Raw genomic sequence first — 12,976 nt, 5'->3', positions numbered from 1 at the left:
CCCTCCTTGATAAATCAAGAAACAGTATGCAAAGTTTTAAATTCACTAGTTCAGACGTGATGGTGCGTCATTTGTGAATTTCCTATCCCCTACGTGTATAAGCCAATTATTTCCTCAATTATATTATATGTGATCTCATTATTACATTTGTTATGAATATTATAAAAAATAATTTGTGTGAAGATGAATACATCCACGGAAGTTTATAATTGGCGCTAGAGGTATCGATTGTTAACATCGATAGCTACATAATCGAGTGATAAAATATTAATATAACCTACAAATTGTTTTTGTAGTCTGTCATGCGTTCTTGATGAAACATTCATCAAGTAAACATTCTCAATTGATAAAAGTTTTTGGTTTGAATGTTGACAATCCTCATCATAAAACATGGATAATCTTCAATATAGGTAAATAATTCTATGGATTCCAATTTTTGAATGATTAGTCTAATTAAAATTAGGTACCGGTACCACCAATTTATTAATGGTGTGATTATTAGTTACATTTAATGTTATTGACTAGTGTTATAATTTTTCTATGTCGTGTTCTTGCTTGGCTAAAAGATTGTTTGTGGGCGCCCTAATAAAAATTTTGCGATTTAGATTGGAAACGGCAGTGAAAGAAGTCACTGCTTAACTTTCAGCGATGATCTTCTCCCCCTTCCTAAGAATTAGACTTTGGATTAGGTATAGAATATAGGCACAGAATATCTTGAGTATTCTGTGATATGGGCGGCAGGAGAGGGAAGTAACTACTCGTCAGTTGTAAGGTCCCAACTATACAAGCAACTTAGACGAGCTGAATATACTTTGCGCGTATTTAGAATGCTTGGCTTTGCATGGCAAGCGTCTATTCTGCTTGTACAGTTTATCGACTCCATAAGAGACAATGCATCCTGTTGAGCGAAAACAATTTAGTGCGTCTAAAGTTGTGATTACATTGAATGTGTATATGTGCAAGTTCACGCTTTATTATGCATGACCAAGTGCCTAGATGAGAAACAAAATCTAGAAATAGCAATAGGAACACTAATACTGAACGCAAGCACTTGCTGGTTGCGTTTAGTGTGAGCAGCTACATGCAAGTCACAACGCGTTTTAATAGCACTTTTCAGATTTTGTAATTCAGCTCATGCATGATATGACGTGCACATATACGCATTCAGTGTGATCTTACATCTCAGAGACATTGTCTCTTATGGCGGGCGTCTATTTAGCTCGTATAGTTTACTCCTTGCGAGACAATGCATCAAGTTTCAAGTTTTTATTTGGCCAGTTGAACATAGAATTTACATATAGCCAAGTCACAATTCACATTGAAGAAACATACAATAAATTGCACAAGCACAACAAATACAATAGACAATAATAAATAAAACAGATCAGTTGAAGCAAATTTACAATTATATCAGATAATTTAGTGGTCTCCTGTACTTGGGTATTAATAGAAAAAAATAACATTATATTAGATTGACTAGGGTTTTGTGATCAGCAGTAATGAATTCCTCCACTGAATAAAATGGATTCACAATCAACCAGGATCTAAGTACTTGGAGAAAAAGTTTATTTGGCAAGGATCTAACTTGAGTTGGTAGCAAGTTATGGAATTTGTAGCCTATCACAGGGTAGCTCAACTTAGACTTTTCAAGTCTGCATCTTGGAATATATATACTCTCACGGTTCCTTGTTAAGTGACTGTGAATGTCATTGTTTTTTGGTAGCCTATCCTGTATCTAATGGATATCTTTCAAACATTGGTAGATGATTCTTTTAACAAGCGGAAAAAACAGTGCGTCCAAAACCCCCGTATAGTTGAGGTGTAGACTCATGCGATTCACAAGGATAATTCGGCTGGGAAGCTGACCATGCCTTCTCGGCAGTAGGTAATCGTTTTCCCTGCTAAGACTAGAAAAAGGGTAGCCTATGTAGGGTATAGAGCGGTAACAAAGGAAAGGGCTAAAGCTATAGGGTCAATTTCGCCAAGTGCAGTGCTTTAATGAAAATAGAACAACAGTCATCCTCGGTAAATTCGGAAACTTTATGCAAAATTCCAAGTTCAGTAGTTTAAACGTGATAATGCACATCAATCATGTATTTTTCTCTCCTGCATGCTTAAATCCAAAGCTTCATTTATATACAGTATTATAGAATATAGGATAAATATTAACTTTTTCATTGAAATGTTATAAATCAATACTCAAAAGTTTACTATAAAATCTACAAGCTGATAAATATTTTACAAAGTTAAATATTTTGTTCCAGAAATATTCATCCGTTGAAACACTTCAGGGAATGTCTGGTGAGTTACTGTATATATTAAGTATTTATCTAAAAAATTGTTATGTATCAAAGTTTAAAAAAATTAATTTGAAAAAACACATAATGATTAGGCTAGCGGAGCTCGTTACCTATAGTATTACCATAGAGAAACAATAGCATAAGTAGAGATCCCATGGTATAGGGCGTTTATGTCGCAACGTGTACTGTTATCTCAAGCCGATAGTCCACGTAGTTCTTTCCCGTGAAGCTGTGTGATGCTGGTAGTCTCTTATATTGTGCCGTTCATACACTCTCATCCGGCCAAAACAGTAAAAATCTACAGTAATCGGCTTGAGTTAACAGTAAAAGTTGCGACATGAATGCCCTATACCATGGGATATCTATACTATGTTTCTTTATGGTATTACTATCACAACTTCCATATAACCTGAATGCGTTTTGTTCGTTATATACATTTATGAAGAAGTTCATGAACTGACAGTATCACTCTAACATACTTATATTCATGCATATATCAAAAATTTCGTCAAACCAAAAATTCAAATTATCTATTGAATGGAGCATGAGTACATTTAAATTCATCAAATGAATTGTATAGATCGTGGCCCGAAAGTTACTTACTACCCATGATTAGGTAGCTAGGTGGATAGGTAACCTGAGCTACATTTTAACCTGTAGGCCAATTTGTATAGAATTGAATGACTTATTTCTTTGATGACGTGGCGAACAATAATGTCCAGTCTGCCTTTTAACCACGAACATGTATAACATGTTACGTGAAAGCAATGCAAAATTATAAATGCAGAAAACATCCTCATCAGAAAATTTAAAATGGAAGTTTTTTGTGGTTGCAGGCCCACAACGTTCGGCCGGACGGCCGTCAGCTGATGAAGGTGCGACCGGCGACTGTGAACGTAGGCTCGATCGGCACGGCAGACGGTTCGGCCGTAGTCAAAGTCGGCCGTACGTCGGTCGTATGCGGCATCAAGGCCGAGCTGACGGCCCCCAAACCCAGTCATCCGGATGTCGGATTTCTTGTACCCAATGTTGACCTGCCTCCGCTCTGCTCGCTCGCTTTCAGGTAGACATGCTAATATCACTTGCTAATGTTAATAGTTAATTTGCTTGATCACACTCAGTTAGGGAGGAAAATAACAGTTATATTGCTTGATCTCTCTCAGGTTGTTTAGTTTGAGTAGAAATTGTGAAAAACGATCAGTAAAACTACTAGGGATTAATCTTGGTTCCAAACTCACTTGGAGTACTCACACTGAAGCTCTTTGCAGTCGCAGGTAGTTACTTTGTTTGCTCTCTTTCAAGTTTTATGGAAATATCAGTTACTCTGCTTGATCTCTCCTTGGGCCACATTACATTTTTATCAGGTCACCAATAATGTGTCAGCTCTTGATGTGTGATCGCACATATCTGTGTCTAGCTTTCCAATCAATTACCGTATGTGTCATCTAGTTGAAATCAAAGGATTGTAGGTTATGTTTATCTTCCTTAAATTACACTTAGGGGCGATTGCTGAGATCGGGATTATCTCTTGCGCTCGGCTAAAAACCGGTTTTTGCGCCGCAGATCAAAAATCGGTTTGCTGAGATCGGGATTAACCACGCTCGAGCGCAAAAGTTAGCCGACCGGCAATTATCGCAGGGAAAAACCGGCGGTCTAAAAATCGGTTTGCTGAGATCCAGTCTAGGCTAAAAATTAATCTCGGTGGATTGCTGAGTTCAAGCGTAGATCAACTCGAGTTTAAAAGATAATCTCGGTGGATTGCTGAGATCGGGATCAGGCTAAAATGAGATAATCTCAGGAGCAAAAATGATGATTTTAGACTCCAACTTAGACCTGCTAGGAGGCAGGTTTAAGTTCGGGATTAAGCTATTAACTCGCTATTCTTTTGATTTTATTGAAAACAAATGTCAAATTGGGGTTCACCTTTGAATTCTGAATAATTTCATTACCCATAAAGTCATATTTAAAATGTTTTTCCACTAATGTTTAAAATATTATAACATAAGAAAGTGAAAACACCTTCAAACAACAAGGAAATTCTTTACCTCTCACAAAAAGGCGATCCGGGGGGCCTCCCCCGGAAAATTTGAGGAAAATACCCTCAATTTGGTGTGATTTCAAGCAATTTCCACTTGAAAAACTACATCCTAATAATGAAGTTTCTTTATGTTTAGTGGGCTGATCATTATTTAATTTTTATAGAAAATATTATAGGCCTATGTTATTTCAGTTCATATAACAAATAGAATGGAAATATAATTTCATTAGTCATTCAATTGTTTCAAAAAATAGTTTCAAAGCTATAGTCTACAAACCTATGATTTTCATGATTTTTACTAAAGTGGAAAAAAATTTACTGTGGGGGGGATATATCCATGTTCCCAGATATTACTGGAGATTTGTATATCCTCCTGTCCCCGGTGGAAACTACTCTTTAATCATAACATAACAAGGACATTTTGTGGGTACCATACTAAAAAAAGGTGCTGGAGCATTGTTCAAGGGAACTACGTTTCAATCACATGAACTGGTTTAAATACATGATCTTTTCATATTCATGCATGAAATTGAATGAACAATTATCAATACATGTTAAATTGAACTTTCAATTGCTAAAGATGGTAAAAACAAAACTGACTTACTTCAAAAAGATTTTTCTGAAGTATTCGCTATATGCAGTTCCATAGAGTAAAGATACTGTTTGAAAGATACCTATTTATTAATTGTCTCTGGCAGTACTAGCCCATTCACTGAGTAGCCCTTAATTCTATTATCATTCTGATATTCTCTCAACACTCATATTATATTATATTTTTTGGTTTAAACAATGTCTGAAAATATATTAAATTGGAAGCCAATTCTTTTGACTCAATTTCTATCAGTGGTCGATTACCTTCTACGAATCTAGGCTACACGTTAGTATCGATGCTATCTATAATTGGCTTGAACATAATATGGAACTGCCACTATATCAGTAATGAAGGAGAACTGTTTTAAATACGTTGTAATTGTAAGAAAGTGTGAGATGATATCTATGTGGGGTTGATTGTTGCTAATTGGAGGCAGCTGCGTTTGCTTGCATCATCACGGGATGCAGAAATAGTCTGCATTGCATAATTGAACTATTAAGTTGAGTCCAGATGGTGATGAGCGACCCTTCGTTTGCGTGATCCTTTCTGTGGAATTGATTTTGTGAGTGGATGAAGTGAATAATGGATTACCTTGAATATTTGGATTATTACGAACCAATACCTCAAGTCGGCGAGTACGGTATCAGAATTTAAAACTGAAGAGAAGTGCTGATTGCTCTCAGATTTTTTTGCTGATGGTAGTCCACATAGAGACTGGTGGTTTATTTGAGTACTGCAGCATCATGTCGCATTATACATAGTGTTGCGGCAATAGCTATTATTTGTTTAATAATTGAAAAATATTACATTAAATTCCTAGCTGGACAATACGCTAGGAAAAAACTACATTTTGGAAATAAATGAAAATGAATTCCAAATGAACACCAAAAAGGTGAGGAGTTAGTTGTTCATGTGTTCACTGTAACAACATTCGAAAGAGTTAAGAAGATTATCTAATCACAGATAATCATTATAACGACGGTCAAGAGAGGATCAAGACTGAAATAGAGAGAGAATGGGAGTAAGTGGGGGAAAGAGAGAGAGAGAGAATGAGATTGATTTTTTTTCTTCTTCAATATGCCCTAATAAAGGCATATTATGCCTGAGAGAGAGAGATTGATTGATTGATTGATTGATTGAGTACTTTATTTATGTAGATTACAATATATACTGGCTTATACACTTATATACAATAGCTTACAATACAGCAAAGTTATAGATGAATTTACATAATATAGACTAAGAAAATAACTATTGAACTGTATATGATATGAAAAAGCAATTTGTAATATAATAACTATAGATAATAATCATATTGTTATGCATCTACATAAATTGGTGGAGCTTTGGACATATCAATGTCCATTCTCAGAGAGAGAGAGAGAGAGAGAGAGAGAGAGAGAGAGAGAGAGAGAGAGAGAGAGAGAGTGAGTGGGAGGGTGGGGAAGAAGAAAAAACAAGAACGAAACGAATGATGGGAGAGTGAGTGAGTGTGAGTGAGAGAGTGCAAAAGCAATACGCAAAGACAGCGTGTGAGAGCCAAAGTAGCATTCGAGATGGCTGTTGCCAACATTGCTACAATAATTCCCCGTGGATTCCTTCAGTTGCGGCTCGGTCTGGCTAAACTTGAGCGTCGGTCTGGCTAAACCTGGGGATCAAAGTTGCTCTCGACCAAGAGATGACCGACAGCTAAACTCGATCTCAGCAAACCGATTTTTTAGCCGAGACCAAAGTTGCGCTAGACCAACGTTGCGCCGGGGTTAGCCAGACCCGATCTCAGCAATCGCCCCTTATTCTCTTCAAACAACTCACAAATAACATTAAATTAAAATTATAAATAAAATACAGATATAAATTAGGCTAAGATTGTTTCAATGGTTCATCAGTGAAAGAAGTTAAGTTGTATCAAGTTTTTTCTTGAGTTTGTGTGTTAAGCCCGACTTAACATTAAACACTGATTTTCCTTTTAAATGCTTGCTACCATCGGTCTCCCCTTCCTCTTGCCCAATTACATGCATAGATTTATATGCAAGTCCGCATATATTTAACTATCAGATCGATAATAAACGACTACTCCTCTTCACTTTCTTTTGTAACCTCTACCTGCCTATTACTTGGGAAACCATGGTTGGCTAGGTAGTTTTCCTACTTCCAATCTCTTCAGCACACCTCAAAAGAAGACTGTTGTTTTTTCATACATCATTGTGTCAGTTTTTATTGTATTGTTTTGTATTCTTGTTCTCTTATTGTTTATATGAATAAAAATTGAATTTAATATGTTGAATTGTAGATGGATAATCAAATGTCTTTAGTTTTACACTTTGCAACAAATTAAAAATGTTGTAGGTGAAGATGAGGCAATAAGAGCCCCCTTTTTCACTGAACCCAATTGTTGTGACTCTCATTAAAATTCGTTACATTTATTTTCCCAAGTAAATAAACGAGTTATTCAATAATTCGACGTTTTTGCCATGCACTCACGGAGATAAGCGAGGTTGTACTATGTGAGTAACCCACTTTCACTTGTATCATTGTATTGTTATCTATATATAAAAGCGAAATGGCATTCACTCACTCACTGACTGACTGACTCACTCACTCACTCACTCACAGAACTAAAAATCTACCGGACCAAAAACGTTCAAATTTGGTAGGTATGTTCATTTGGCCCTTTAGAGGCGCACTAAGAACGGATTTAGAAAAATTTCCAAAGATACGCCCAAAATCAGCGTTTTTAGCGTTTTCTCAGCTTTATCGAGAACAAATGAACAGAAAATGTTCAAATTTAGTACAGAAGCTCAGCTAGGGTGTAATAATGTTGTGTTAGAAGGAATTTGCAATAACGTCAAAGATACGTCCAAAATGAGCGTTTGTCCAGCCTTTTTTTTGCGTTTTCTCAGTTCTTTCATCAAGTAATAGACAGAAAATGTTCAAATTTGGTACAGAGGTTTAGCTAGGGTCTAAAAATTTTGTGATGAGGTGACTTTAATATTTCATCAAAGATACGCCCAAAATCTGCGTTTTTCTCAGCTTTTCTGCGTTTTCTCAGTACTTTGTCTTTCTGATGGAATGAAGCATGCTCAAATTAAAAATGCAGGCGAGCGAAGCGAGCCCGCTGATCTCATTTTTGGACGATCCAGTCGGGGGTCCAGATGAATATGGCTGATGGCCAGACGGATATAGCGAGCGAAGCGAGCCTGACGGCTAGTCTTGTAAATGTGTGTGCGATATGGATAATTGAATTGAACTGAATTTCTACTCTCAATAATATACATTACATAAATTGTAATACTGTAAAACTTTTAGGCCAGGCCCACCCAGCGACGTGGCTCAGAGCATGACCAGTATGCTGAATTCGATCGTTGCCAGCTGTGGGCTGGTGGATTTGAAACAGCTGTGCGTCAGCAAGGAGCATTTGGTGTGGATCCTGCACTGCGACATCGTGTGTCTCGACTACAACGGATCAGTCATGGATGCTGTGCTCATTGCACTGGTCGCCGCCCTCAGGACTGGTCAGTATTCTTCAAGGGTCAAAACATAATGGCCCATATGAATAAAACCATAGCAAATGCTCATGAGCAAAAGCATTGAGCATAAGGTTTTGCTCATGAGCAAAAGGTAGAAGCAAAAGCATTTGCTCATTTTGATATGAATAAGCTTTACCTTATACTCTTACCTTATGCTCCTGAACTCTGGAGCAAATGCTCACGTATTTTAAAGATTTTTCATCAGCTGATTCACTTTTGTTGCCTTACTTTGTTTTTATAGCTCACGGAAGCGCTAAATATGCAAGTAGAGTGCACCGCTTGTGTTTGCGTCGTCTGCTCTGTTTTCTATTTATGAATAGAGTTTTAGTTTAGTTGAGTTTAGAATTTTGAAATAATAGCGTGAAAAAATGTCATCTCTATAATAATCTTCAGCATATTCTTATAATATCAATAGCCTTCTTATAATCGTCTACACTCTCATCTTCTTAAATGCCTATTTCCTATTTTGTGATGGCTATCTTTAGGTAGCTTTTATATTTATTCTTTTGTAGGAATAATTGTGATATATATCATGGTTGAATCTAAAAAGAGTTTTATAGTTCTCAACTATTGGTTGTGATCGTATCTGGTATAGTTTCCTCTTCCTCATACGAATTAGTTGAGCCATTTTACTATGAGCAAAAGGTGATAAGCTGCTCTAGACTAGACTCACCTTTTTTGAAGCATTTGCTTCAAAAGTTGAGCAAATGCTCTAGTTTATTCATACAATTTTGTGCAAAAGTTTTTACTTTTGAGCAAATGCTCAAACTATTTTTTTTATGAGCATGAGCAAAAGGTTTTGCTCACGTTTATTCATAGAAAATGAAGCAAATGCTCCATATTTTAGAAGTATGAGCAAATGCTCAACTCTATTCATATGGCCCAATGAAGCGGCAAAGGTAGTAGGTAGCGGAGAAGGTAACAGAGAGTATTGAAAATAATGCATTTGTCCAAATGTCTCCGCTTCCTTCTACCTTATATCTTACCTTCATCGCTCCACTATGTTCTGTTACATTTGAATACTTGCATTACCTTCTAAGACTCTCAGCTACCTTCTCTGATACACTCTACTTTCACCGTTCTACTATTTTTACACCCAAAGGCATGTTCCAGCCTGGCATGAATACAAGTTCTGTAATACTGTAATAGAGAAAGGATCTCTCATAGTTGAGCGAGATTCACTCCAAACAAGCAGTATAACCTTAATGAGAAATATTATTCTTATTTGTAGGTAATGATGACAATTTGGAGTGAATATAATTATGGACTTCCATATTATACGATATTATCTATATTATTATCCATATATTATCTATCCATATATTACATTGAAGTATATTCAACACAATTTATACAGAGTGATTCAATTACTACACCATCCAGTGATACTAATTTTCAAAAATAAAAGAAAATCGGAATAGTAAAATTCCGAAAATTACTAATTCACGTATGGAGTTATTTTTCTCACAATAGATGCTGGAAATATCTACCAATAAACGTTTTAACACATTCTATTTCACCTGCTGCCTTTTTGCTGGTTATTATTATGCTTGGTTTCATCTTGGATACTGTGCTTCAGTATTTAGGTTAATCAAGCAACACTTCTGTTGATATTATTCCAACATCATCATTAGATGTATCATATATCGTCCCCATCACCAATGGCAATTGATGCCTTGCCTAACTTGAATGTCTTGTTTATGCCTTTAATAATCATTTCTTAATTGGTTCAAATATTCATTCATTTATTCATCAATTCACAAATCATAACCTGTAGATATGACTGGGCGAAAGCAACAAGCCTAGTCCAAAACTACTCTACTCCCAAATTTTATAAATTTAACCTGTGTCCTTCTGTTTACAGTGGAATTGCCTCATGTTTCGTACTGCGAGGAAACGAAATCGTTCAGTGTGGATTTGAAGCAGCGGAGACCATTGAGCGTGGCCAGTTGGCCGGTTTCCACTACATTCGCCACCATCGACGAGACCAACATCATTGCTGACCCAACTGTTGAAGAGGAGCGGCTCAGCAACGGCAGTATTATTGTTGTCACCGATGGTACACGGCTCTTCTCTATCAACAAACCAGGTCACAACATTCTATTCAATTTCGAATCTTGTAGTATGAAGTATAATAGTATTTATATATTTTTTAGTATTTAGTATAATAGGACTTATAAGAAACAGGAGATCCCTAGTATAACTGTTCGATATGAGGAAGCTAACTGCGCATTCCTGATTGCTGTATTCCTAACTAGCAGGTGCTCTGCAATGATCTAAAACTTTACAAACTGAAAACTTGACCTTCTGAGATCTGGAAGAATTTAAAATAGGCCTATAACCATCCTTAGTAAATTGAGAACCAATATGCGAAATTTCAAGTTAATTAGTCCAGTACTTCAAACGTGATGATGCGTCATTCGTGAATTTCCTATCCCGTTCGTGTATAAGCCAATTCTCTTCTTTATTATATTATAGATTATTTAATTACAGTATGCTGCCTGGTTGATTGGCATTGTATCTGTAGCAATCACTGTGTTAGAAACTACATCACATCATCTACTCATAAAGATCATCGAATATCGATATCCTGTTCTTTTTTTGTGACTTTTCGAAGTCAGGCAGAAACTCCCACTAGCGCTTTTACAATTTTGTGAAACAATTAATCCTGATTAACTAATAACTTTGATTTAAATATTACAGGCGGAACAGCTTACAGTGAGACAGATCTACAGAAGTGCATAAGTCTGGCGAAAGATCGTGCAATCAATATCAATAAAATGCTGGAAACCGCTTTGAACAACAGGGAACAATAGAAGACTTCAAAAAATATATATGGTATTTTATCTGTTCATTGTTTAGAAGATAGGCTAGACTTTGAAATGTAAGCAGTAATGACACCTAATTTCTGTTCAAAGAAAACGCAATAGGATGGTTGATGGATTCTGACGTCGACAATATCTCAAGATATCAGTTGATGAGTATTTATTCAAAGGTATTCCCAATGTAATGTCGTGGCACTACTTTTTGCCACTCCCATATAAAAATATGGGCCAATGCAAACAGAAGTGGCGTTTAGAGTTTCGCCACTTCACTTCTGTTTGTATTGTACCATATGTTTATATGCAAGTTGAAAAAATCAGTGACACGCCACTCTTGTGTGGATTGGGCTTGAGGGGTCGTTCGAGACATAAAAATAAGCTTGAACCAAGTCAATTCACAACTGATCAATTAAATGAAGTAAACATTTCAATCTCATTCAATTATAGAAAAAACTAAAAAATCTATTTCTGTTTGTATGGTAAATTTTTTTGTAGCAGATGTTTTTTTGATATTTGCTGTGCCGTTATTGTATAAATAATTATTTGCTATTGGTTTTTATTTCAAAAACTTCTATTAATAAAAATTGTTCATCTAATATAATTTGTGCAAGTTATTCAACAAATTTCCAATTCAATCTATGTGTTATAATAGTGGAGATGTAAGAACATGATGTTTTTATTCATGGATTTTATGAAAAATTCAAATCACCCAGATTTGGTTGATATTCGGGTTATGGATAGAGGTCGACCTAACAAGTGTTGTGCTATAATATGAGACGTTTCGCTACAATACGGGGTGAGTTATTTACTGAAACATAAAATCTGCCCTCCACTTGCAGATCAGAGAAATCACTCATCTTCAAATGCTTATAGGCTTACTTCCCCAATGTGATGACATATTATTGAAAATTTGAATTTCCCACTTTTTGGAGACTAATTTAATAAGTAGGCTACCTGAGGCAATGAAAAAATCAGTCATCAAACCAGTGACCTCCACTGCCTGGTATTATGCTGCCCTGGTATCCAAAAATTGACCATCATTTTTAGTACCAGGCTCTCATAAATATGAAAAGATCTGACTTGACAACCTGAGACCTTCTACTGCTATTAATTTATGCTGCCCTGGTATCCAAAAATTTACCACCTTTTTTAGTACCAGGCTCTCATAAATATGGAAAGATCTGACTTGGCAACCTGCAACCGTCTTATTAATTAAATTTATGCTGCCCTGTTATCCAAAAATTTACCATCCTTTTTAGTACCAGGCTCTCATAAATATGGAAAGATCAGACTTGACAATCTGTGACCTTCTACTGCTATTAATTTATGCTGCCCTCTGGTATCCAAAAATTTACCACCTTTTTTAGCAACAGGCTCTCATAAATATGGAAAGATCAGACTTGCCACAACCTGTGACCTTCTACTGCTATTCATTTATGCTGCCCTCTGGTATCCAAAAATTTACCATCCTTTTTAGTACCAGGCTCTCATAAATATGGAAAGATCAGACTTGCCACAACCTGTGACCTTCTACTGCTATTCATTTATGCTGCCCTCTGGTATCCAAAAATTTACCACCTTTTTTAGAATATCACATGTCAATAAATAAATCATTTCATTTCCATATGGCACTCACCTTACCATGTTCATAACCTTACTTAATAGGATCCTTTTTCATCCTTTGAAACCCTTAGAGG

General features: G+C 36.1%; 1 protein-coding gene across 1 annotated transcript; it reads left to right on the top strand.

Annotated features, from left to right (window-relative positions):
• The first annotated feature begins 69 nt into the window (after positions 1-69).
• LOC111050654 (exosome complex component RRP43) lies at positions 70-11,875 on the top strand. Its single transcript, XM_022337004.2, has 6 exons — positions 70-410; positions 2,265-2,301; positions 3,137-3,363; positions 8,237-8,442; positions 10,322-10,546; positions 11,161-11,875. Exons 1-6 carry the CDS (start codon positions 391-393, stop codon positions 11,271-11,273), a joined length of 828 nt encoding a protein of 275 aa, XP_022192696.1. The 5' UTR covers positions 70-390; the 3' UTR covers positions 11,274-11,875.
• The last annotated feature ends 1,101 nt before the right edge of the window (positions 11,876-12,976 follow it).

This window comes from Nilaparvata lugens, chromosome 12 (genome assembly GCF_014356525.2).
Source record: "Nilaparvata lugens isolate BPH chromosome 12, ASM1435652v1, whole genome shotgun sequence".
NCBI classification, from domain to species: domain Eukaryota; kingdom Metazoa; phylum Arthropoda; class Insecta; order Hemiptera; family Delphacidae; genus Nilaparvata; species Nilaparvata lugens.
This window is presented reverse-complemented; position numbering and strand designations above follow the sequence as displayed.